This window comes from Diachasma alloeum, unplaced genomic scaffold (genome assembly GCF_001412515.2).
Source record: "Diachasma alloeum isolate Michigan unplaced genomic scaffold, Dall2.0 Dall_scaffold_00532, whole genome shotgun sequence".
Classification (NCBI taxonomy): domain Eukaryota; kingdom Metazoa; phylum Arthropoda; class Insecta; order Hymenoptera; family Braconidae; genus Diachasma; species Diachasma alloeum.
The window spans coordinates 86,098-111,441 of NW_021680664.1; the positions used below are offsets into that span (position 1 = coordinate 86,098).

At 35.8% G+C, this 25,344-nt stretch overlaps 1 protein-coding gene across 1 annotated transcript; it reads right to left on the minus strand.

Annotated features, from left to right (window-relative positions):
• Nucleotides 1–10,944: 10,944 nt before the first annotated feature.
• On the minus strand, nt 10,945–24,857 carry LOC107042858 (3-hydroxyacyl-CoA dehydrogenase type-2). The gene is made up of 4 exons (XM_015264063.1): nt 24,804–24,857; nt 16,402–16,563; nt 12,553–12,982; nt 10,945–11,711 (listed from the first exon to the last, which is right to left on the minus strand). The coding sequence occupies exons 1-4, from the start codon at nt 24,819–24,821 to the stop codon at nt 11,524–11,526; spliced, it is 798 nt and encodes a 265-aa protein (XP_015119549.1). The 5' UTR covers nt 24,822–24,857; the 3' UTR covers nt 10,945–11,523.
• Nucleotides 24,858–25,344: the final 487 nt, after the last annotated feature.

A 25,344-nucleotide genomic window follows, 5' to 3' on the forward strand; every position in this document is an offset into this window, starting at 1 on the left:
ACGGTACCCCTTGCAACGTTGTCAAATTTAGAGAGTTACTGCTAGTGAAAATTCTCTAGCTGGGGGAATACCGATGTTAGCTTAGAGGTACAATTTTTTTCGTAAGCTAAAATGGATTGTAATGCCCTATCATCTTTAACCCTCAAGGCAGTTAAGAGTTCAGAGGACAGATGGACACCCGCCCTCCCCCTCCTCCTCCCAGAAATAAATAAATAAAAAAAATACTGGACTCTTAACTCTGACGGCAAGTAAGAGTTCAGAGAACACCTGTAACCGCCCCCCCTCCCCCTCCCCAGTAATAAATAAATAATGATCAACAATAAAAATACTGGACTCTTAACTCTGACGGCAGGTAAGAATTCAGAGAACACATGCAAACCCCACCACCACCTCCCCGGAAAGGAATAAATAATAATCGACAGTAAAAAAACTGAACTCTTTACTCTGACGGCAGGTAAGAGTTCAGAGAACAAATGAAGCCCCCTCACCTCTTCAGAAATAAATAAGAATGATTGACAATAAAAATACTGGACTCTTAACTCTGATGGCAGGTAAGAGTTCAGAGAACACATGTGACCCCCCCCCTCCCCAGACATAAATAAATAATGATCAACAATAAAAATACTAGACTCTTAACTCTAACGGTAGGTAAGAGTTCAGAGAACAAATGGACCCCCCTCCCTTCCCCAGATATAAATAAATAAAAATCAACCATAAAAAAACTGAACTCTCAACTCTGACAGCAGGTAAGAGTTCAGGGAACACATATGACCCCCCCCCTTCCCACCCCAGAAATAAATAAATAATGATCAACAATAAAAATACTAGACTCTTAACTCTGACGGCAGGTAAGAGTTCAGAGACCATGTGCAGACTCCCCCTCTACCTCCCCAGAAAGGAATAAATAATAATCAACAATAAAAAAACTGAACTCTTTACTCTGACGGCAGTTAAGAGTTCAGAGAACACATGTAAACCTCCCCTTTCCACCCCAGATATTAATAAGTAATGATCAACAATAAAAAAACTCAACTCTTAACTCAGACGGCAGGTAAGTATTCAGAGAACAAATGGACCCCCCTCCCTTCCCCAGAAGTGAATAAATAATGATCAACAATAAAAAAACTGAACTCTCAACTCTGACGGCAGGTAAGAGTTCAGAGAACACATGCAACCCCCCCCCTTCCCACCCCAGAAATAAATAAATAATGATGAACAATAAAAATACTAGACTCTTAACTCTGACGGCAGGTAAGAGTTCAGAGACCATGTGCAAACTCCCCCTCCACCTCCCCAGAAAGGAATAAATAACAATCAACAATAAAAAAACGGAACTCTTTACTCTGACGGCAGTTAAGAGTTCAGAGAACACATGTAGACCTCTCCTCCCCACCCCAGATATTAATAAGTAATGATCAACAATAAAAAAACTCAACTCTTAACTCTGACTCATTAATAAGTAATGATCCACAATAAAAAAACTCAACTCTTAACTCTAACGGCAGGTAAGTGTTCAGAGAACAAATGGACTCCCCTCCCTTCCCCAGAAATAAATAAATAATGATCAACAATAAAAAAACTGAACTCTTAACTCTGACGGCAGGTAAGAGTTCAGAGAACACATGTAAACCCCCCCGGCCCTTCCCCAGAATCCGACATAGCCCCAACTCTGACCGAACTCAGAACTTTCTCTGAAATGTTGGAAATATTCAAGTCTTACGCAACTCTGACGCAACTCTGAAGTCGGTCCGTCAGGGTTATGAGAAGAGTTCGTTACAACCTACAAAAAAACTCAAATTTTTAGGATTTATTTTACATTCTTTGGACATGACTGTTGAATTACCTGAGGAGAAAGTCCTGAATATTAAGAAATTGATTAACAGGTTTAGGAGGAAAAAAGTTTGGAAAATTCGAGAATTTTCATCTTTTATAGGTATTCTGAGTTTTTGTTGTGCAGCCATGACATATCGTTGGGTTCATTTGAAAGACTTTGAAAGAGAAAAGATCAATGCTCTTAATAAGAACCAGAATAACTATGAAGCGTCTTTCACTTTGTCCAATCATATTGATAATGATCTAGTGTGGTGGAGTCAGAATATCAAATATGCCGCGAATCCCGTGAATAAATTTTCATATCAAAGAGAAATTTTTTCGGATGCTTCTCTCACAGGCTGGGGGGTAGCTTGCAACAATCAGAGAAGCCATGGTTTTTGGAGTAAAGAAGAAAGGAATTTCCACATCAATTATCTTGAATTACAAGCGGTGTTTTTTGGTTTGAAATGTTTTGCTCAGGACTTACATGATTGCAATATTTTGTTGAGAATTGACAGTACAACTGCCATTGCATCGTATGGGTGGTACTAAATTAAAAAATCTCAGTTATCTGGCCAAGGAAATATGGATGCGGTGTAAAGAACGTAATCTCTGGTTATTTGCATCTTAAATTCGTTCTCGTGATAATTCAGTTGCTGACTCTGAGTCGAGATGGGTAGAACAAGACACAGAATTCGCACTCTCTGAGAAAGCTTTCAGAAAGTTATGTAAAAAATTTGTATATCCTACAATTGATCTGTTTGCGAGTAGGCTCAACAATAAATGTGAGAGATACGTTTCATGGCAAAATGATCCAAATTCCATTGCTGTAGATGCATTTACGATCAATTGGTCAAAAGAATTCTTTTGTGCTTTCCCTCCATTCTCATTAATATTGAAGGTACTAATGAAAATAGTTGAGGAAGGAGCTAGGGGTATCCTAGTGGTTCCAAATTGGCTAGCACAATCTTGGTGTCCACGGTGTATGGAGATGTTTACGTCAGAACTAATTTACTTAAAACCGAATCGTAATTTATTACTTTTTTCCAACAGGGACCCTCATCTACTATGTACCGTTCAAGCTCCAAAACATGTGTGAAAAGACAATTGAAATAACAATGGCCTCAATAAGCGAAAGTTCTCACAAATAATACGAATCAGCCTATCGAAAGTGGTGGTTTTTTGCTTCAGGAACACAGTTTTTCCCCTTTTTCACCCACAATCTCCAATGTGCTACTCTTTCTAACAAAACAATTTGAACTAGAAACTTCTGGTGGCTATATCAACAGCTACAGATCAGCTATGTCATTTTTCCTAGGTCCTGAGCTAGGACAACATTCTCTGATCAAAAGATTCTGTAAAGGTGCCGCGAAAATACGGCCCTCAGAACCTAGATATGAAGCTACGTGGGAACCAAAGCTTGTTAAAGAAATTTCTTTAAAGAAACTCTCAATGAAATTGGCAATACTTCTAGCGCTCACTACAGGCCATCGGATGCAGGCATTGATAGCCGTAGATATAAGAAATATCGTGCGTGTAAGTAATTGTATTGAAATCAAAATTGCAGCTAAGCTGAAGACATCAAAACTAAAGAAAAAACAACCGACATTAATTCTACCAACTCATCAAAAAGATCCTGGAATCTGTGTCATATCTCCAGAGGACAAAAGACCTTAGAGGTGACGAACAGTCTCTTTTTATTTCTTACAAGAAACCTCATAAGGCAATCAGTACTCAGACCATCAGTCGCTGGATAAAGAACGTTTTGACTGAAAGTCGTATCAATACATCAGTGTTCTCTGCGTACAGCACTCGTCACGCGTCGACTTCAGCAACAAAAAGATTATCCATTCAAAAAAATTTACAATAGGAACCCCCAGCAAACTTACGAGTGCATACTATTCGCGCTGCCCGGTTTTATTACTCTTATTCTAATCAATGGTGCCGTCTTTTGAATGCGACGGGTTCTTCAAATATTCAGGGACCTCGTTGATTGTATTTGTTATCGAGAAGAAGGGAATCTCCATTTAAAGTACCTCTCCCCCCTTTGAATCGCCTTTTGAATACATGGAAAGGTAAAAAAACTCCGAAATTTCATCTTACCCTCCTTGCAAATATTTCACGTCTTCTCCCACATTCCACCTATACCTGCAATATCATGATGGCAATTATTGATTTAGGAGTTCTCTGAAATTTAATTCCACCGACACAGCAATGTCTTTTACGTCTGCTCGTACAGCATGGTCGGAGCATTGAGCATAAAAGATCTTAATTTTTCGAAATGAAACCGAATTATCCAAGGACAGATAATGCTGAGTGTTGGAAATCATGAAATATTCAATTGAGGAATTATATTATCTCCAACTATAGTTATAGTTATAGTTAGTTAGAGAGGGAAAAAATACTGTGAAGCTTTTAGGGGATTTCGTACTAAATTTGGATCCAAACGAGTTGCTAGCGAAACCACTTTGAGGAGGTTAGAATAAATTTTTTTTCATATTGATTGTGTGACAACAAAACACATTACAGATTTTCGTAGAAATCCCGTTGGTTTCTAGTCATTATAATATTCTTTTTCTAGAATAATTGAAAATTTTGAGGAATACGGGACTTTGGATGATCGTAGAGCTACTCTTCCAGGTCCCTCATTCTCTGCTGCAACAGAGGCGAAGGTCGATGAAGTTGAACAGTATTTCAAGGCAAATCCCAACTCGTCCATTCGGAGAGCCGCCCAAGATTTAAAATTGACCAAATCAACGTTGCATCGCATCCTCCACGTTTTTTTGAAACTTCATCCATATAAAATATTGACGTGTCAGCATTTGACAGAGGAGGCGATTCTGAGACAAAAGGGATTTTGTGAAAGAATGACACAAATGTTCGAAAATGGCGAGCTGCATGAAACAGCAATTGTTTTTTCTGACGAGGCACACTTTTGGCTAGACAACTACGTGAACAAAAATAATTTGAGATTTTGGGGATCTGAAAAACCTAATTTTTGGTTACCATATCTGTTCATCCACAGAAAGTCACTGTTTGGGCCACTCTCTCCATGAAGGGTTTCTATCTACATTTTTTCGAATTTACCGTTACCGAGAATGAGTACAAAAGAATGTTAGAAACAAAATTCTTCCCTCATGTGAGAAAAAGAGGGCTTGTCAATGGGTTTTATTTTATGCAGGATGGAGCAGCTCCCCACCGTACTCACGAAGTTTTTGAAATTCTTAATACAGTTTATCGCGGTCGAGTTCTTTGTTTGGAATATCCAAAATTTTGTGAAGGGGGAATAGATTGGCCATCTTATTCACCAGATTTGAATCCGTGTGATTATTTCCTGTGGGGTTACATAAAAGATTCTTGTTACGCAAGCAAGCCAAAAACAATCGAAAATTTGATAAACAACATTAAAAAGACTGTTCACGGTATTCCACAGGAAACATTAGAACGTGTATTCCACGGTTTCAGGAAACGTTTGGATTATTGCGCCAGTGTTGATAGCTCTCATTTCGAAAACATTTACTATTAATCGCACTTGTCACGTACAATTTTTGTAAGCTACTATTTTTGTTGGGTGAATTACATATTTCAATAATGAATATACGGTGAATTAAAAATGACAACTCTCCTCTATCAGGAACTGTATTCCTTCTCTTTTTCCCTGTTTCCAGTAAAAAAAAATAATCAAACAGTTTTCACACATTCCCATGAGACACCCTGTAAAGCTTTTGGACCAATGCCAGTAGAAAACAATGTAATTAAATTTAAGCGTGCGACAACGTGTGAAGGGAATGAATGATGGAGATTTAGTTTTTGGGATGATCGATTGTCTGATGTCATTATTCAAATTAAGTCATTGTCTTAGTTTTGCATACCAAGCATACTCATCTTCGTACATAAGATAATATATCTCAAACAAAGTAATAAACTTGAACTTAAACTTGGATTCCACTGCATTATTAATTATTCATTTCGAAGAAAAAATCTCGGAAAGTTATCTTCAGAATCAGATGATGAGGAATCTAAGAAAGTTGATATACCCATCATGGATCTGACACTTTAACCCGTCAAGTACGACGCCCATATCGCGCAGTAACCTCATCGGCCAATACGCGACAACCGAGAGGCTACTCACTTCCGAAATCATGGCGCCACTCTGTGATGAAATCAATCCGAAATCACGTTGAAATTAAGTGAAATCATTGAAAGCACCGAAATCACCGAAATCACGTGATTTCAACTCTCTAAAATCATTTTCTAAAACACGCTGCCATCTTGAAATCATGCCGAAGTTATTTAAAATTAATGAATTTTTCGTAAGACATGCGATGAACTTTATTCATAATTATTTCAAATATTTCATTTCCTCGACAATCACTGGCTTCGAATCTATGAAATTATTCGAAGTCAGTTGCAGTCGCGAAATGATATCACGATTCACTTGAAGTCATCGATTTCATTTCTTGCCGAAATCACTTGAACCAATCCCAAAATCACGAAAAATCAACTCTGAAATCCTGTGAAGTCGAATTCATTTCGAAATCACGGTGTCACTTAACGGTGTGTCTATTCGCACCAAATACGGGTGACGTACGGATAATGTATGGGTCGTACGGCTAATCGGGTGGCCCTTCGGTTTAGCCTAAACTACGGGGTAAAAATGTCTTCGACGGATTGTTCTACGGGCGAAAAATGACTGCTACCAAATTATCTGAACGGAACCAAATCATCTCGTCAAATTAGCTGTACGGTTGTATGTACATGAACCCGTAATTCTTGAAAATTCGCAGATTTCGGATTGTATAAGCGCGTAAATTGAAGTATTATTGCCATTTATAGAATTTTCGATATATGAGGGATTCTTCGTCGAGTGAGCATATATTACCTGTATGTTTCTAATCGTCAAAAATTCTGAAAAAGTTGGGAGCGTTTCCTGATGAGAAAATGTTCTTTGTAAACTTCGTCAGAATTTTTTATTGTGTATTAGCGAAGACAAATAAAGGAGTTTATACGGAATCCAGAACAGGTTCCAACCCCTTCAACTCAATATATTAATTTTAGAGAACGAAATTTCATAGCCAAATGTTTTGCTTTTTTTTATTTTGAATTTCCATTTTTTTTGTCGCATTATTTGAATACATCTTAACCCATTTCATTGAAAAAAAACATATTCTTCTTTCCGCAATGTGAACAATTTTAGGATTCTCAAAAAATGTGAGAATAATCAATACAGGGAATGAAATTAATTTATAATTGTTCTGAGGGGAGACTTCAATTTGCTGGCGGGAAAAAAATCAAAAGAAGTGCAATTTTTTTCTTATGTTTTTCTGCCTGAAAAGTACTACGTACTCGAAATTCACTCTACGCACGCTCTTGGGCTTTACGCACTTGTATACAAAAATAACTACTTTTCCCCCACTACCGTTCCAAATAGTGAATTCATAAAAAAAATAGAATATGTCACACGTGGGTACGAAAAAATGAAACTTTACACGCTATTAACACAATATATTATTTTTCGTTAGCTGATTCAAGTATCCACTCTGAAAAAAAAATTATAAACTAATTCCATTCAATATATCGATCATTCTAAAATTTTGTTCATGAAATGCAACAGTATACGAACGTTCAAATTGGAGGAAAAACATATTTTCATTTTTTTTCTTAATTCAATGCGTGCAAATGCATTCAAATAAGGTGGGTAAAAATTAAAGAAATGAAAAAAAAAGTTTAATAAATTTTGCTTTAATCTTTTTTTCCGACTCTAATTTATTAAGTTGAGTGGGTGAAAACCTATCTCGGATTGACTATGGGCGTCTATTCTTCTTTGAGTAGACGCACCCAAGGAACACACCAGGAAACACTTCTATTTGTAATTCGCCAGATGCAAATTGGTCATGTAATTTTGTTTTACGTCCTCAATAATATAGATTTTCTTCTGACATTTGAGCCCGGGATCAATCATTCTTCATTTGTTTATGTAAAAAATAATATCTTTTTTCAACTTGAGAACAAAATCTGGGTAATTGTTCATTCTCCCGCACATTTTCATTCTTTTCTGAAAACCATTTAATACTTTATAAAACACTTCAGGAGAATTTATTAGCTACTCATCATTATAGCATTGAGAAACGACCCTTTCACATTCAAATAATTTTCACAATTGACAATCGAGATACTGACCCCCTGCAGGTATACCTGGGTCCTTTTACAGCCGCGCGCTTGTTCAGTGGGAAGTAAAAAAAGGCAATAAACCTTTATTATATTAATGAATTCAGTTTTGAGGTCTGGGGAACTTCCGATAGACATATTCGAGAATTCCCAAACTTTTCGAAGAAAATGGGACACTTTTCTCCATTCCGGTATTTCCCAAATGGCTAAAAAACCAGAATCATATGAGTTTCCATTTCTAGAACGCACAAATAAGATCAACTATAGGGAACATACATTTCCTTCAGGTTAATCAAATTTCCCTCTCAACTCAATGAGTGGATTTGCTTAAACTGTAAGAGTGGAAGGGGATGTATCTATACAAATTTGTATAGATTGAATAAAAATTTGTCATTTTATATACTTTGAATTTCGCATTTTTTCAAAGATTAGAAGCCAACCGTATAAAGCTGTGCTGTAAATTTTAAATTTCAATTTAATTTTATCTGCTGGGACAACACGTACATACGAAAAAATTTCATTGAAAAGCCTAGCAAATTCACTAGATAAATCTATTGAATTTCTATTGAACTTTTTATTAGTTTTTGGCCTATTCTACTGAAAGATTCCTCATCTCCTTTGCGATTTTCTTTTCATCACAATGTACAGTAGCAAATATTTTATCAACAAATCGATGGAATTTGATTTTTCTATACATCTCATAATCTCATTTTATTCAGATATTTTCTATAGAAATTTCTGGACTCATATTTTCCAAATTTTTTTGTCAAGAAAATAAGAAAAAAAATGAAATGGAAATAGCTTAGAAAATTCATGCCAAGTAATTCTTATAAAAAATGTCTCAATAGAAAAAGTTTTAGATAAAGATAAAATACTTCGGATTTTGTTTATGAAATGCGTTCTCTTGGACATTTTCTATAAAAAAACTCGTTGTAAACCTGCGGAATTATTCCATAGGAATAGCTATAAAGTATAGTTATTATTATAGAGTTTTCAATAGGAGTTGAATAGAAATACAATCGAATATTCTATTCAATTCGTTAGATTTTCCTATCAAATTTTTTCGTCAATGATGGGGTCAAATCGGGCAGAAATCATGTTAGAAAAAGGAAGAACAAATTCCTTTCGTACGTATGCTCTTTTTTTTCTAAAATTATTCAATTTTTTTTCAAGTTGAAAATGCAGCCACGTAAATCTAAGTTCGGTATTTAAGTGGTGTCCAATGTTTCCATATAAAACGACGAGCCCATACAGATGTATCCCGTGCAGATAATTCAACTAGACAATATGACTCAGTTTAGATAACTTAGTAGTGGTCATTTTTGATCCGTACATTAATCTGTACAAGACATTTTTACCCCGTAGTTCAGACTGAACCGAAAGGCCACCCGTAGATTAGCCGTATGACCCGTACATTAACCATACATTACCCGTACATCACCCGTATTTGGTGCGAATAGTCACACCGGTCACTTAATCAGGCGGTGAGTACACGTATGAAAAAATTATATAGAAATTTTCTATACGTATTGCGTATAGAAATTCTATAGGATTTCCGTATATGATATTCAGATATTTCTATACTAATGTTTTCAATACGAATTATTTCTATACATGAATTTTTACATAAATTTTTGTTTTCATACGAAAGATGTCTAAACGCTCCAGAGAAAAACGTAGAGAAATGTCGTAACTCCATACGAAATGTTTCTATACATGTGACAGTGGGTTGTATAGGATCAAACCTATAGAAATCATATAGAAATAATTTGTATGAAAAATATCCTTATAGAAATATCTGAATGTCATTTTTTTTATCGTTATTTTACATCGCTTCGACCCAATTAGGGTATACTGCGATGATGATCAAGACTTTAAATGGTTAGATCGCACCATTCTACCCGGCCGGGATTTGAACTCGGAACCTTTCGCATGTGAGGCAACGACTTACCCACTGCGCCAAGCCACCGGGCTGAATATCATATTTGAAAGTCCCATAAAAATTCTATACGCAATCCGTATAGAAAATTTCTATACGATTTTTTCATACGTGTAGCTACTCACAACGCGACAACTTCTATACTGATGATAAAAAAATCATGAACTAAGATTTAATGATAATCTTGAGCGTTCACCAAAAAGTTGTGCAATTACTATATTTCTTTATAACTTTTAATTTTTTTCAAATTTTTAAGACCAATCTGAGTTCCATAATACAAACGGTTGCCAAAATCGGCGATTGTCGGAAATTTGTTGATAACAAATCAGAAATCAGTAATGATTGAATCGAAATTTCGTTTACGCCATTTGAGAAAGGAATGCATAGAGTAAGTTTACTAAAAATTTTAGAACTTTTGATAAAAATTATCTCGATAAACGAGAGGTTTTGAATATGCATCCGATATCAAATTCAGTAGCGTAATATTTATGTCAAAATTTCCCCTCCTTCTCCAAACCATTTTGCGATTCTCGGCAATTTTAACGTCCTCAATAAATTAACTCAAAAAATCCATTTATTCTTGCCAACGTTTCGAGTGGTAAATCTCACTCCTCGTCAGGGCAATTAATTTATTTCCATCTATTGTAAAAAAACCTTTTTTCTCCAAAAATTTCCCTTCAAACAAAACACACGGACCACCACAACATCACAAGAAAACTTGATACCTTAACCTACGTCATTAATAAATAAAAAACCAAATAATCCCCCTCCCCCCACCCATTGTGTAAAATAATTTTTAACCATGTCAATTCTACAAAACTATCCGTCAAATTCAAATAGTCATGAAAACACATTAAAAATAATCACATTAACCACAAAATGGCATGGAGAAGGAGGAGAAATTTTGAAATTACTGCAGGCGGTTGGAAAAATAATTCTGTTGGTAATGTTTATGTTTTGAAAAAAAATATTAAAAATTACTTGAAAACAAAAATTGAGTCGCATTGTGTTGATAATTTAATTTTTTTCATGAGAAAATTTTTAGAATTTCGATATCTACAATAGTACGAAAGATGATGAACTTTTATTAATCATGGAAAAGGTCCAGATGACATATCACAATCACAATCGCAATCGCTCTGCATAAATGAAATGCACAATTAGTTCAAAAATAAATTGCTGTTTTTGATTTACTTCAACATAGCTCTTGTTAGAATGAAAGTTTCATGCATATAAAAGATAGTGATCTGCATAGAGTGAAATTTAAAAAAAGGACAATCAATTCTTTAGTACAATTTGATATTGAGAGGTATGAGGAAAAAACATCATGTAAAAACCATATTGAGATGCCTTATTTAGTGGTGAAATGGTTGATCGAGATGAGTCCATTTCAGCTCGGAGTCAGTCTTTGAATTTCTCGGAATTTCAGAAAAATAGTAACATTTTTATACAGATTTTTGTCAAGAGTCGCGCTTCAAAAGAAGTTTCTATACAAATACGTTTATTCACGTTATATTCCAATATATTCATCAACAATTCATCGTGAAAATGGATAAACTCATCTCGTTCCAACACTCCACTATGGAATCGAAAGGAAGAAAAAGTTAATTGATTGGATTGCACTTCTTGTTGCAAGGACGGTGTCCAGCGTCGATGCGAATGACCTCAGCATTCATAAAATGATTCTCGATCAGACATTTCATCAAATGTGCCATTTCCTCTGGTTTTCCCAGTCTCACTGGATTCATTGTTTCATTGATGAAGAAATTTTGCTCTTCGGTAGAAAGTGTATCTGAAAATAATATTTTATTAATAATAAAAAAGAAACAGTAAATGAAAAGTTATCACTTTAAACAATTGTGTCCAACAGTTGATCTAGAAAATTCTCAGGAGAATGAAGAAATCGAAATCTAATGAATTTTTGCTATCAAATATCTTGCGAAAAATCGTAGAAAAAAACTGTAAAATATTATAAAAAAAGATCAGAGAAATTGAATAAAATTCCAATAGAATTCTTAGAGAGTTGCACTAAAAACTTTTATGCTGAATTTTTTTATACATCTATTAATTAAGATTAATTTCAAATTCATGACTCATGACTTATTCAGTAAAATTCATTTTAATGACAAAATTAATTGCCATAACCAGAACAACGAATTACTTGCAGGAATTGACTAAATATATTATTCCAGTAGCGATAGTCAAATCAATTAAAAAATTCTGAAACAATAGAAATTATTCTAAAATATTATTCCACACACGAAAAAATTTCAAAGGAAAACCTAGCGAATTTACTAGACACTCCTATTAGATTTCTATTGAACTTTCTGTTAGGTTTTTAGGCCAATTCAGAAAAATCTCTTTTTAAATTCCAGATTCCTCCGAATTTTTAGGGAATTCTTTCACAAATTCCATGAATTCCAAGAATTTTAAAGGAATCCCCTGGAAATTCAAGGGAATTGGCACTGATTTTGGCATTTTCACTTGAAAATTCATGTAAATTGAAAATCCATGTAAACTTGAAATTGCATTGGCGTTTTCTCCTTAAATTGAATTCCAAGTCTTTTTCCGAAAAATCCAGCTAAATTTTTTTAACAGTGTATAATCGGCTAAATGTGTTTATCCTTGCTCACTTGTAAGCATCGTTGTATCGCACAAGCCGGGTGCAAGTGCAAGCACCCGAATTCCCAGCGGAGCCAAGAATCTGGCCAGTGGTTCAGTCATGGACATAACAGCGGCCTTTGAAGCACCATATGCTAGGTATCCATCAGAAATACCGTAACCAGCAATGCTACCAATGTTTATGATAACACCCCTCTGTTTATCCTTATCTGGTTCATTTTCCTTCATCATTGCCATTGCAAGTCGAATGACGTTGAATGTCCCGAAGGTGTTCACCTCGAAATATTTGTTCCAACCGTCTATTGAATGAGGCTGATCAATGTCGAAGTCGTAGAAAGGCTCTCCACCGATTATTCCAGCGCAGTTTATGAGGACATTGAGCTTACCGAATTTTTCTTTGGTCAGTTTCAATGCTTCCATAACATCTTTTTCAGATGTGACCTTGATGAAAAAATTGAAACATTTACAGTTTATTTCATTGAATGAGATCATCTTGAATTATTACTTCCGAATAGAAGCTTTGGGATTGTTCAAATTTGAGCTCTTGATTTTTTGTATTACATTAATCTACTGGGATGCAAAAGGTCCGAAAATTGAATTTTTCAAAATGATTTGTGTATGTATGTAACCAAGTTGTTCATTAATTATTCGCTAATGAATAACGATGGAATTTAATGATTTTGTTTCTGAATGAAAGCTTTGTAATCGCTCAAATTTAAGTTTCCAATTTTTTGTGTTAGGGTATATAAATATGGTCTAAAAAGTCTGAATATGCAATTTTTAGATTATGTCCGTATTTATGTATGCATGTAAGTATGTATGCGTGCGTATGTATGTGTTTTTTCCATTTTTTTCATTTTTAAAGAATTAGTTTAGTTGAGATTTTATCGAGGCTTTAGACTTGACCAACGTAGAGCTGCGGGACACCCCCGATTTTCAGACATGTACCGACCACTCGCGTACTAATGCATAATTCTTTTTTCAATCAATAGAATACGATCACGGAACGTTAACTAAGCAATTTTTAATTGATTTTAGGCATTGGAACCCATTTGTTATCAACACTTTAATTGTTCAAATCGTCCTATCATCCAAACTATGGGAGGTAGACGAAAATTTCCAAATCATAAATTATTTAAAATTTAATAAGGAATAATTTTTGTTTTTTGTCATTTTCACATATCTCTTTTAGATTTCGAGATATGAGTAATGAAAGAGCTGCGTGACTCAGGCCTACCGCGCGCCGCCAGCGGAGACCGCTGTGTCGGGTCGCGCAACTACTTTATTGCTCATAGCTAGAAAGCTCAAAGAAATACGTGGAATTGACAAAAGATAAAAATTATTCCTTATTAAATTCTAGATAATTTATGATTTGGAAATTTTCGTCTACCTCCCATATTTTGGGTGATAGGACGATTTGAACAATTAAATTGTTAATAACAAATAGAACGCTTGTTTTTTTTTAAATAACCGATAAATTTGGAATCCTTGATCCAAAAAACAGATTTCATGAAACTCGGCGATTGCGAAATTGATGCGGGATCATTAGTTCCAGCCTATAGACTACGGTGCATACCCCACCCCATTGGATGATGTTTAGAAGGGTTCCAATGCCTAAAATAAATGAAAAATTGCTTAGCTAACGTTCCGTGGTCATATTCTATTGATTAAAAAAAAATTACGCATTAGTACGCGAGTAGTGGGTTAGTCGATTTAGAAGCGCTTTTTTGAGGGTGTCCCGCAGCTCTAACGGGGATATCTCATGTGTCGATTTCAAGATCTCATGGATTTGCTAAAATTAAGACCCCATATTATATATTTCATCTACTAGATCAATTGTAAGAAGCGATAATATAGCGATTTTAGCATGTCACGTTTTGAAAATTTCTATGTTTCTCCTTTTGATGACGAAATTTGTTCGGTTTCTTTTCAAATCTGTAGATATCTTATGCCCCGGTGAAAATACATTAAATTATCTTCAAATTGTCTCCTAAATTGTTTGATTAAGGCTAATTTTCCTTAATAAATGAGAGTTTTTATGCAAAAATTGAATTTCATGATGTAAATTCAGCTTGCACTGAGAGAAAAAATTATTCCTGCCAAGGATTGATATTCTCGTCAGAAGATACTATTTTTTCAGAACGAATTTTTCCAGGACAGTCATTTTCAGAGAGTCCAAGTCTATCCTCAAAAATTACAGTGATATTGAACAATCTGATTATTATGCTACATATGACCTTGACAAAATGTTCTCCGATATCTTCCGGATTTTACAAATTGGCGATTTTCTCAGGTAANTTTTCTTGGAAGGAATACATTTTTTTCTGTGTGGTGTGGATTTTTCTGTAACTATTAGTCAAGTGAATGAAACTATTCATATAGTCCTTCAAAGGCTATTTGTTGTTATAAAACGTGAAAATAAAGGGAATTAGAATTTAAAAAATGACAACGTATATTGATCTCATGTAGTCTAGGTAGCGCACACAATTGATTAAATAAGAAATAACATTAAACTGAAGAAAATAATATACAGCAATGAATGATATACGCGACAAGAAAATGATGTGCGAAATGACTATTTGGAAGCATATTGCGAATATATTAGCCAAAATAGCTATGCCGTACCACGTATGAAAAAATGCTATAGGATTTCCTATAGGATATCCTATAGGAAATATTTATATAATAAAAAAAAAAATTCCAAGGGAATTAGAATTTAGAGAGAAAAAATTTCCGCTTCACCCAGCCGGGAATCGAACCCGGGTCTCCCAGATACGCGCCGGGTACTCTTACCGACTAAGCTACCGGGAACCACAGAAATTCACTCTCAAATTCACCTTTTTATTATATAAAATTTTTATAATATATTTTATATTATATTTTATTTTATATTATATTTTATATTTTATATTATATTTTATATTATATTTTATATTATATTTTATATTATATTTTATAGGATTTCCTATAGCATTTCCTATAGGAAATCAGATGGAGAATTCGAGCATTTCCTATAGGATTTTTCTGATAGGATTTCCCACAGGATTTCCCTATCCTTATGACCCTAATCCTGACCCTTGTGACCGATTGTTTTCGAGGCTCAATTTTGTGTATTACTTTCTATAGAAAACCCCATAGTGAATTCTATAGGAAATCCTATAGAATTTTTTCATACGTGGTATGGAGACAAAAGCAATTTCCTACTTGTTTTTATCATCATTATTCGTTCTTGTTGAATGCAAAAAAATCCAAAAAGTGAAATTTCAATATTTTTGTCAACTTCCCGATAGAGACAGATATTTCCAATTGAATTTGAATGAAATCTCTTATTGTCTGATGATAATTCAAAATCAATGGAGTTTCTCTACATTTAACATGCATATGAAAAACTTGAGGAAATGGTTATTTTGATTTTGATAATGTCAGAGATATTTTATAATCTTATAACATTGTGATATTAAATTTCATCATTTTTTTGAGAAAAGTCACTGATTTTTTCATGGCACTATATATTGAGATTCCGCATTGAAGAAGGAAAATACAATTTCCAAATTGACTTCTGATGACAAAAATTTGGTACTCGAAATTAAGACTCCAAAATTAAAGATCACAAGGGTCAAAATAAGGTTCAATAGTCAGAGTAAGGGTCATGGAAGTCAAACTAAGGGTCTTAAAATATCTCTCTACATTATAAAAATCCAAACCGACTTCTGGTGATAAGGGTCACGAGGGTCATATTAAAGGCATGTTAAGGGTTACAAGGGTCAAAATAAGGATCAAGACAGTCATATGGGGATCATATGGGAGTTGGCGAGCGGAGCGAGCAGGGGGCTAGCCTCCAGTACAATTGATATACGCACATTGGTCTGAATAAAGACGGCATTTTCTCCCATCTCTGTGGCAACATCTTCTCCCGCAGTATTCACATCTGCGATGACTACTTTTCCTCCATTTTTGATTATCATTTCGGCAGCGCATTTCCCCATTCCAGAGGCTCCACCAGTTACTAATGCAACAACATTCTGAAAGCATATGCGGATCATAAATGTGAAGAATATTAATTATGACTGTGATTTATCAAGTGGAGAACTCTTTGATGATAACTAACAATTTATAAATTCAGTATAACGAACTGGTGGACTCAGTCTAGTCGAATATGTCATCTCTATTAAGGGATAACTTATTTTTTACATTAAAAAAGGGAGTTTATAAAGCGTTCCACATCATTATGATGTCATAGGAAATGATTGGATGAGATTTGGGTGAGGTAGGAGGGGAACGGGAATTATTCTTAAAATGACTAGCAAGAAATTTTTATAGAAAAAAATGATTAGTCCAAACCGGGCTTTGAACCAAGGGCCTTCCGATCATGGATCGGCCCTACTAGAATTTATGTACGGCATGCCGGATCTAACCTCCGCCGAATTCGGCGCGAGTCTCGTTTTTCGTTAGGCATGCCGAACAGTGTATACCCCAGCTGGCTCTCATACGGCCCAGATAAGGCCAACCGAATCCAACTTAGACGAATTGGGAGAATATTTTTCTCATCATAGATCCACCCTTCAATTTGTTTAAGGGTCAATCGGCCATTAGAGTTGGACATCCCTCTCATTTGCCTATGATAATTGCCTTGCTTTTTTCTCCTGATCAACCCCCATTATCATTTGATACTCATAGTTATTTTTTTTATAGATCTCTTTTGATCCCCGAGATTATTTCTTTCAACCCTTTTGGTTGACCCTTATAATCATTTGACTCGCGAATAAGGTGTTTCCGGCCTTTCTGTTTGACCCTAGAACTAGTGGTCACTGATAAAATCCTAGCCGATTGCCGAATGTCTACCGAATCTCTGCCGAAGGTGCGAGGGGGGGGGTGGGGGTGGAAGGGGAGGGGATGAATTTATAATTGTTATTATGATATCAAACTATTAAAACGTCAAAAAACATAATGAAAGTATGTATATGCAGGCACCCGTGGTTCATATAGACAGTACGAATTTCATACAACACGAATAGCGCGGTAGTCTAGTCGGCTAAGGCGTAGGATTAGTAATAGGTAGGTCTCGAGTTCGAAACCAGTCATAGGCGGAATATTTTAGGTTAAAAAAAATCGGTTCTTCAGCGATGAATACGTTGGGGGGTCAATAGTGATGAATAATAGATGACCAAATTTGATTTCAAATAATTATTTTCCTTTTTTTACATTATTGGGGATTATCACGGATGGCCGAATCATCCATGCATACATATATTTGCAATTCTTGAACCGGCGTCATTCAAAAATTTTCGGAACAATTTTGAGAGTAAGCATTGAATTAGAAATAATTGATGACAAATTACCAATAAAATTGATAATAATTTTAATTGGCTTCTATGATTCGGCCTGGATGCGGCAACCATGATCCGGCCGGGACGTTCAAAGTGCGTAAGGTTTTTCGTCCGGGGCGGACTCGGTTGACCACACCAGCACCGAACGTCAGGGTTGGCATGCCAAATCAGGGCCGAAAGGTTTACCGAGTCAAATTTCTAATAGAGGGGTGGTCTCCCAACTGAGCTATCCGGCTCCTAGCCATTTCGTCGTCCTTCGTATGGCATTCATTTTTACATTAAAGAAGGTAATTTATATAGCGTTCAATATCTCGTGCTTTTAAATACATATTCGTTTATAGAAAAATATGCATAGATGTTGATTTTATTTTTTGCTCAATGCGATGAAAATAAGAAAATTTCAAACTGAATTATAACCCTTACAAGACGAATGCATGAAGTAATGCCCAGTCGATATTGAAAATAAAATAAAACTATCTGCGCATAAATGTAAGATTCTGCCTATAAATTAATCCTGTAATCCCCCGAGTGGAAATTCCCGTGGGGTATTGATCAAGTTGACGGATCCGGTCTTGATCAGACATGTTACGCCTCTGACGAATCCGGATTTGATCAGGACGAATGGATCCGAACTTGATCAAGTTAACTGTATGAAAACCGGATGACCTGTCTGTCAGTATCAATAACAATTATCAATGATAATTAAGCCAAAACAAAAGATAATTCAATTCTTTCACCGTAGGCTGCCTCTCTTAATGAATCTCTACTGTTATTATCTCTGAAAAAGCTTATTATTTTTTTTACTGATGCTGGGGATCGAACCGGGGACCCTATCATTGCTAATCCTATGCCCTAACCACTACGCTGTCGCGCTATTACTATTGAGTAAACTGTACATTGCCTATATGATTTGTATCGGGGTATTCGTTGAATTTACGATTATTCCTGATCTCGCGGATGTGCGTGTGTATTCTCAGAGATAAAATATGTTCAATTAAATTTTTATTTATTTCATTAATGAATAATAATAATTATAATAACAATAACACTAATAAATAAATACACATTTAGTGATGTTTTATTCTCAAGATCATTTGCGTGTAAGTTTGATACTCCTCTAATACGTATTTACGGCATCATCATCCCTCCCTTCTGTACATTTGAGAAGGGCTGGCTGTTATTTAAATTGATTAATTAAATTTAATTCATTAAATTACAGTATAATGATCCTTTTTAACCCCTCACGTACGGTGCCTTTCTGATACCAAGTCTACCACACGCTCAATGCTCTTCGCATCCCATATTTTCTGATGAATGAAAAATTATAGATAAAATATATAATTGAAGCTACAGTATTCACCTTCCCAATGGTATTAGTCCGATTGTATTATCTGCCATATTTTCGGAAATATTCAATTTTGAAAAGAGCTGTGCGTTTTTACATGGATCGGTATGACATACCGAGCCCGTACGTGAGGGGTTAAAGATTGAAAATAATTATTGATAATGGTTGATAAAACTTAATGTGAATAGTATAATAATAGTTAATTAAATTATCCGAAAAACTTATTAAAATTAATGTCAGGTGGAGCGGATCTGAATCCGATCAGTTTCTCTTCAATTGACCCCTTTCAAATGCCGATCAAGGACATCAAATCCGAATTTGATCTAATTGGGATCAGGCAGCCGAATTCAGGGTGAGAATGTGCCTACCTGATCAGAACTTGATCTGAATCATCCTGCAGTTTTTCGGATCCGATCTACTGGATCAAAATTTGGTCAGGTTCTCATCAAGCATCATCCGATCATGTCTACCTGGTCAGAACTTGATCTGAACCCGCCTGTAGTTTTTCGGATCCGATCTACTGGATCAAAATTTGGTCAGGTTCTCATCAAGCATCATCCGATCATGTCTACCTGGTCAGAACTTGATCTGAACCCGCCTGTAGTTTTTCGGATCCGATCTACTGGATCAAAATTTGGTCAGGTTCTCATCAAGCATCATCCGATCATGTCTACCTGGTCAGAACTTGATCTGAACCCGCCTGTAGTTTTTCGGATCCGATCTACTGGATCAAAATTTGGTCAGGTTCTCATCAAGCATCATCCGATCATGTCTACCTGGTCAGAACTTGATCTGAACCCGCCTGTAGTTTTTCGGATCCGATCTACTGGATCAAAATTTGGTCAGGTTCTCATCAAGCATCATCCGATCATGTCTACCTGGTCAGAACTTGATCTGAACCCGCCTGTAGTTTTTCGGATCCGATCTGCTGGATCAGAACTTGGTCAGGTTCTCATCAGGCATCATCTGATCATGTCTACCTGATCATAACTTGATCTGAACCCACCTGTAGTTTTTCGGATTCGATCTGCTGCATCAGAACTTGGTCAGGTTCTCATCAGGAATCACCGGATCAGTCGAACCTTACAAAAATCTGATCACGTTCTGATCGTGCTTCAGGTGGGCCTGAAGCAATTTCCACTCGGGCCAATGAATGCGGTAACCTACTATTGTTTCTACCATGTGAAACGATATAGCTTCAAGTTCTAACTTTTGTATTCAAACTATATTATAATTACTGTGTAACTCTCACATCCAAACAGTATTTTTTGCTATTGTATGTCCATTTAAACACCCCTCTACCATAGGGCGATGACCCTGAAGGGCAGATAATGAATAAATAAAATGTTGATTTTTCTATATAACTTATTCTGTTGAGATTTTTCTATAAGAATTCTTGGTCATGATTTTTCCAATTTTCGTCTTGGACGTTATGAGAAATATAAAAATGCGGGGGAAAAAAACTTGAAAAATTTATGCTCAAAAATTTTTCTAGAAAAATCGAAATCTATTGATTTTTTTCCATCAAATATTCACGGAGAGAAGAGCCATGGTAAAGAGTCCCATGTCAAATTTACGACTTGTATGTATTCCTAAAATTTAGAAAGCAGTACTATGATATGGTAATGATTCCTATGGGGTATGGTATTACATACTATGGGCCATGGTAAGTCTCTCGATGGGAATGAAGCCTATGAACATAGGAGAAATTACTATATTGAATAGTACCCTCTACCATGTTACAGGGTAGAGTATACTATTAATTATGGTAAAGAGACCCATAGTCGTTTGGTAAAGTTTACCATAGTTTATAGGAGAGATTACCATGCACTATGGTAACATGACCTATATTATATGGTAAAACGTGAAAAAGTCATAAAATGTCACGAATATAAAAGATAATGATCACTAAACTATATCATGATAATGATGAGTATAATGAGATAGAAATTTCAAGTGGGATATATATTTATAAATTTTTCCCTTCCCGTATACCCTTTCGGGTCTTTACGATTTGTTCCCTTCCCACCCCCCAACCCCCTGTACCGCATTCGCCGAAGGACAAGGGAAAACTTCATTTGAGGGAAAAAACTGCCCAGGTACAGTCGTCTCTTGCGAGACTCCCGCTCGACAATGAAACCGTGAGATTTAGAGTGTCACAAATTTTGGCCCTTCCAGCCGGGAATCGAACCCGGGTCTCCCGCATGCCAATCCCACACTCCAACGACACAGCCACCGCCGTCGGTGATATATATTTATATTTAACGCATTTGGTTTCGACGCTGTTTTAATAATTACAGAGTATTTTCTTATAATGTGGGATTCTTTCCTATCAATAATCATCAATATACCTAGATTAATCATATCGAATATCGTAAGGATCATATTTAACAATAACATATTTACATCTGTATTTTAATATCAGAATATACATATCTACAGAATAGTGGGATTTTTTGCCCCAAATTTTACCTAATCATTGGAAGAATTTTTGGCATTACGGTGCTATAAAAATTATTAAAAAATNTATTTACATCAGTATTTTAATATCAGAATATACATATCTACAGAATAGTGGGATTTTTTTCCCCAAATTTTACCTAATCATTGAAAGAATTTTTGAAATTACGGTGCTATAAAAATTATTAAAAAATTCAAATGTGAGTAATTAAACTCAACAACTTTGCGTGAGAATTTAGACCCAACGTTTCGGAATGTATTGCTTTCCATTCCCGGAGGTAGCTATATACGATAAGATACAAAATTTCATTTGTCGAAATGTCAATGTCGACCACCTCTTATCATTTATATCAATTTCATAGGATTGGAAATGTCTTTCAAAGGAGTATTCTTGTAATTGTTGAGTAACAAGAATAACTTGATTATTTGGCTCTAGGATTACGATATTGATCAAATGTAATTGAGGACCAGCCTCGGTCGGCATCATCAATATTACGTTTTCCCTAAAATCATGTCCCAAATAATTGAGAGAGCTTACTTGTAATATCTGCAGATCGATTGGACGGGAGAACTGGCAGAAAATGACGATAATTTGGATCTAATTCTAATCTCTTGTTAAGAGCTGGACCAGGGAGAAAAGGTGGTGGTAAAGACTTGTTGATGAGTAACCGATAATTCAATTTTAATTGTGCCTTGATGGCTATTTTTAGTATTTTCTACGATATCGAGAAAAGGAGAGATTAGCATGTATAAATAGTACTGATTATCATGCACATGGTAATCCCACGTACGAAAAAACGAATGGGCCGAGCTTGGCCCAAGCCCGGTGGCCGGCCTGCCGAACTTCGGGACCCGTTCCTCAACCGGGACCGCGCCGGACTTGGTTGAAACCTGGAATGATAACATCGGGCCAGGTCTGGGCGCCCATCTCGGCCCAGCGTTGATTGCCAGTCGTTGGCCAGGCTCAATTAAACATTACTTAATTACATGAATATGATAATATGGGTGATTGAAATACAAGTAATTTAATATTACTCCTCAGCATTCGTAATAGGTTCAACGAGGAAAAAAAATCAATACCGGCATGCGACTGGTGCCGCACTGGCTGCCAAACTGTTCATGGCAATTATCAATAATAACAAAAACAAAATAATTAACATTTTTTAGGATGATTTTTAGTATTGATTGTGCCCTACCTACCAAACCCTAACGCAATCATCGCTGAAAAACCGATTTTGTTAACTTAAAATATTACCCCCTAACGTGGGCTCGAACCCACGACCTCACGACTACTAATCCGACGCCCTAACCACTAGTCTACCGCGCAATTCGTAAAACCTCTACTTCAAATCTTCCATATTAATTCCATCTCGGTTTTTTTCGACTTGAATGTTTTATTATTCAGTTGATAGAAATATTAAGTGATTCAACTACAGTTTAATCGGTAAATTAATTCAATAATGAATAATAATAATTATTATTATTAATTACAATAATAATTATAACAATTAGGATTACTGTTGAATGACGATTCTTCTTCTTTTCGTAATAATTAGCGAGTAACATGTGACTTCAACACCTACAATGTCACCATTTTTTTACGATTACACCCTTAATATTTTACCCTCAAGTTTCCACCCTTACCATTCAACCCTCAGAATGTCAGTCTTATGATTTTTTCGCCCCTTTCCATTATTGCGATTTGACCCTTACAATTTTACTCTTCAGATTTTACCCTTATGATTCCACCCCTATGATTCCATTCTCATCATCTCACCCTTACGACTTAACCCTTACAGTTACACCAACGGCTGGAGCCCAATGACCAAGCTCCGGGCCACCGCTGGCTGAGGCTTGGTTATCGAGCTCCGGCATGCCAGTGTCCGGCCAAGGCTGGGCCAGATCTGTCAACCAAGGCTCGGTTACCCGCCCTTCTCCCGAGACTCAAGCCCTGGTCCCCAGGGATGGCCGAACCTCGGTCCAAGCCTGGGCGCCCAGACTTGGCAAGCCCAGGCTTGTGCCAGGCTTGGCCCGTTTCTCCAACACTGGCATTTCGTACGTGGGAATCTCTCCTATAATAATGGTTGTCGTTGCTATATTGTATAGTAATGCCTACCATGTTCGAATGGTATTGATTACTATACAACATAGTACGCTTTACTGTTGAACATAGTAAAAATTACTATTGAGATTGACTTAGAAACCCTTTTAGCATAATTTATGGTAACCTCTACCACATAAAAGTAACCGCTACCATTCACTTTTCTCCGTGTATCTTAACCAAATGACAGAGTAACGTTGCATAATTTTCTATAGAAATGATGCAAAAGCAAGTAATTTTTTTTAGTAGAATTCTAATAGAACTTCAAGAGAATTCTTATAGAGTTGCAATACAAATTCAATCCAAATTAGGTTTTATCAACCATTAGTAACGCATTCATTCCTCAATTTGAGGAAACGAGAGGATGAACGACGGCAATGCGCAATCAAATTTCACCCCNCCTCTTCATGAAGAATGCCAATGGCCAATGGTCTCTCCTGCAGATTCTAATTCAATTCTTTTCAAAGATTGAAAAGACGTATATGAAATGAAAAAAATTGAAGCACTCGGGATTTGACTCGGGTGGGTATCGAAGCTCACGGCCTTTCGAGGGCTCTCGCTTGGATAGTGAAAGGTCGTGGGCTTCGATACCCACCCAAGTGAAATCCCGAGCGCTTCAATTTTTGTCATTTCATATGCGTCTTTTCAATCTGTAAAAAGAATACAATTTCAATAGAATTTCTTAGAGAAAGCTCTAGGTTATTCCATCAATTTTTTTTATGCCTGGACGGAGAACATGGGTGAGACAAAGACCCCACAAGATCCAATGAGACACAAAAATCTTAAAAATGAAAAATTTTATGCTTAAATCTAGAAATAAACCTTGTAGCCCAAAAAATTGCTTAAGAAGAGCGCTTTCAATTATTTGTCTCAAAATCATCTATTATTACTGAGTTTATTTATCTAATTTAATTTAATTTATTTAATTATTCTTAGTTTAATTCATTTAACAATCAACGAACTAATCTTCATTGTTGAAAAAATGCTTCAACAATTGCCTATTAAATTGAGAGAAAATGAAAATAATACCTGCATTGTCGTCTCCATTTCAATGATTTCGTAATATTTTACAACACAACCTTCTGACAGTAGATCGGATTTACGAATGTAGCTGCAGCCAGCTGGGAGAATATGTAAGTCGGAGATATCACACGATAAGGAGTTAATCTCCAACTCGAATATAAAACTGTTTGCGGTCCATTATGCAGAAAACACTTTTTCATTATGAGTACGATTGTGTATCAACAAGAGACTTAACTCTAACAGATATTCGTTAATGAGCTCTTCTAAAAATACATTTCATGAGAAACAAATAATTTCGGATGACTTTCGAGTCTGGAATGCGCGAATAATCTCAAGAGCAATTACTCAAAATCGTACAATATGCAATTTGCTTTCATATTGCGTAATAAAAAACTGCATACTATACTGTTTGGACAAGTTGTTTAAGTTTGTTTATCGAATTCTGTGTTGACGAGTTTAGGGAACAAGAGCAAAGAGGCCACAAAAAAATATTTTACGTGTTTTAATTCAAATCAACACGGAAAAAAATATCCTCGAATCGTGTATA

Excerpts from the sequence above, each read along its gene's own strand:
- LOC107042858 (XM_015264063.1), bottom strand. Across the intron at positions 12,983-16,401 it reads CCGTCTTTATTCAGACCAAT|GTCACATCTGAAAAAGATGT; the intron begins GTGCGTATATCA and ends TTTTTCATCAAG. Across the intron at positions 11,712-12,552 it reads CGATACAACGATGCTTACAA|ATACACTTTCTACCGAAGAG; the intron begins GTGAGCAAGGAT and ends TATTATTTTCAG.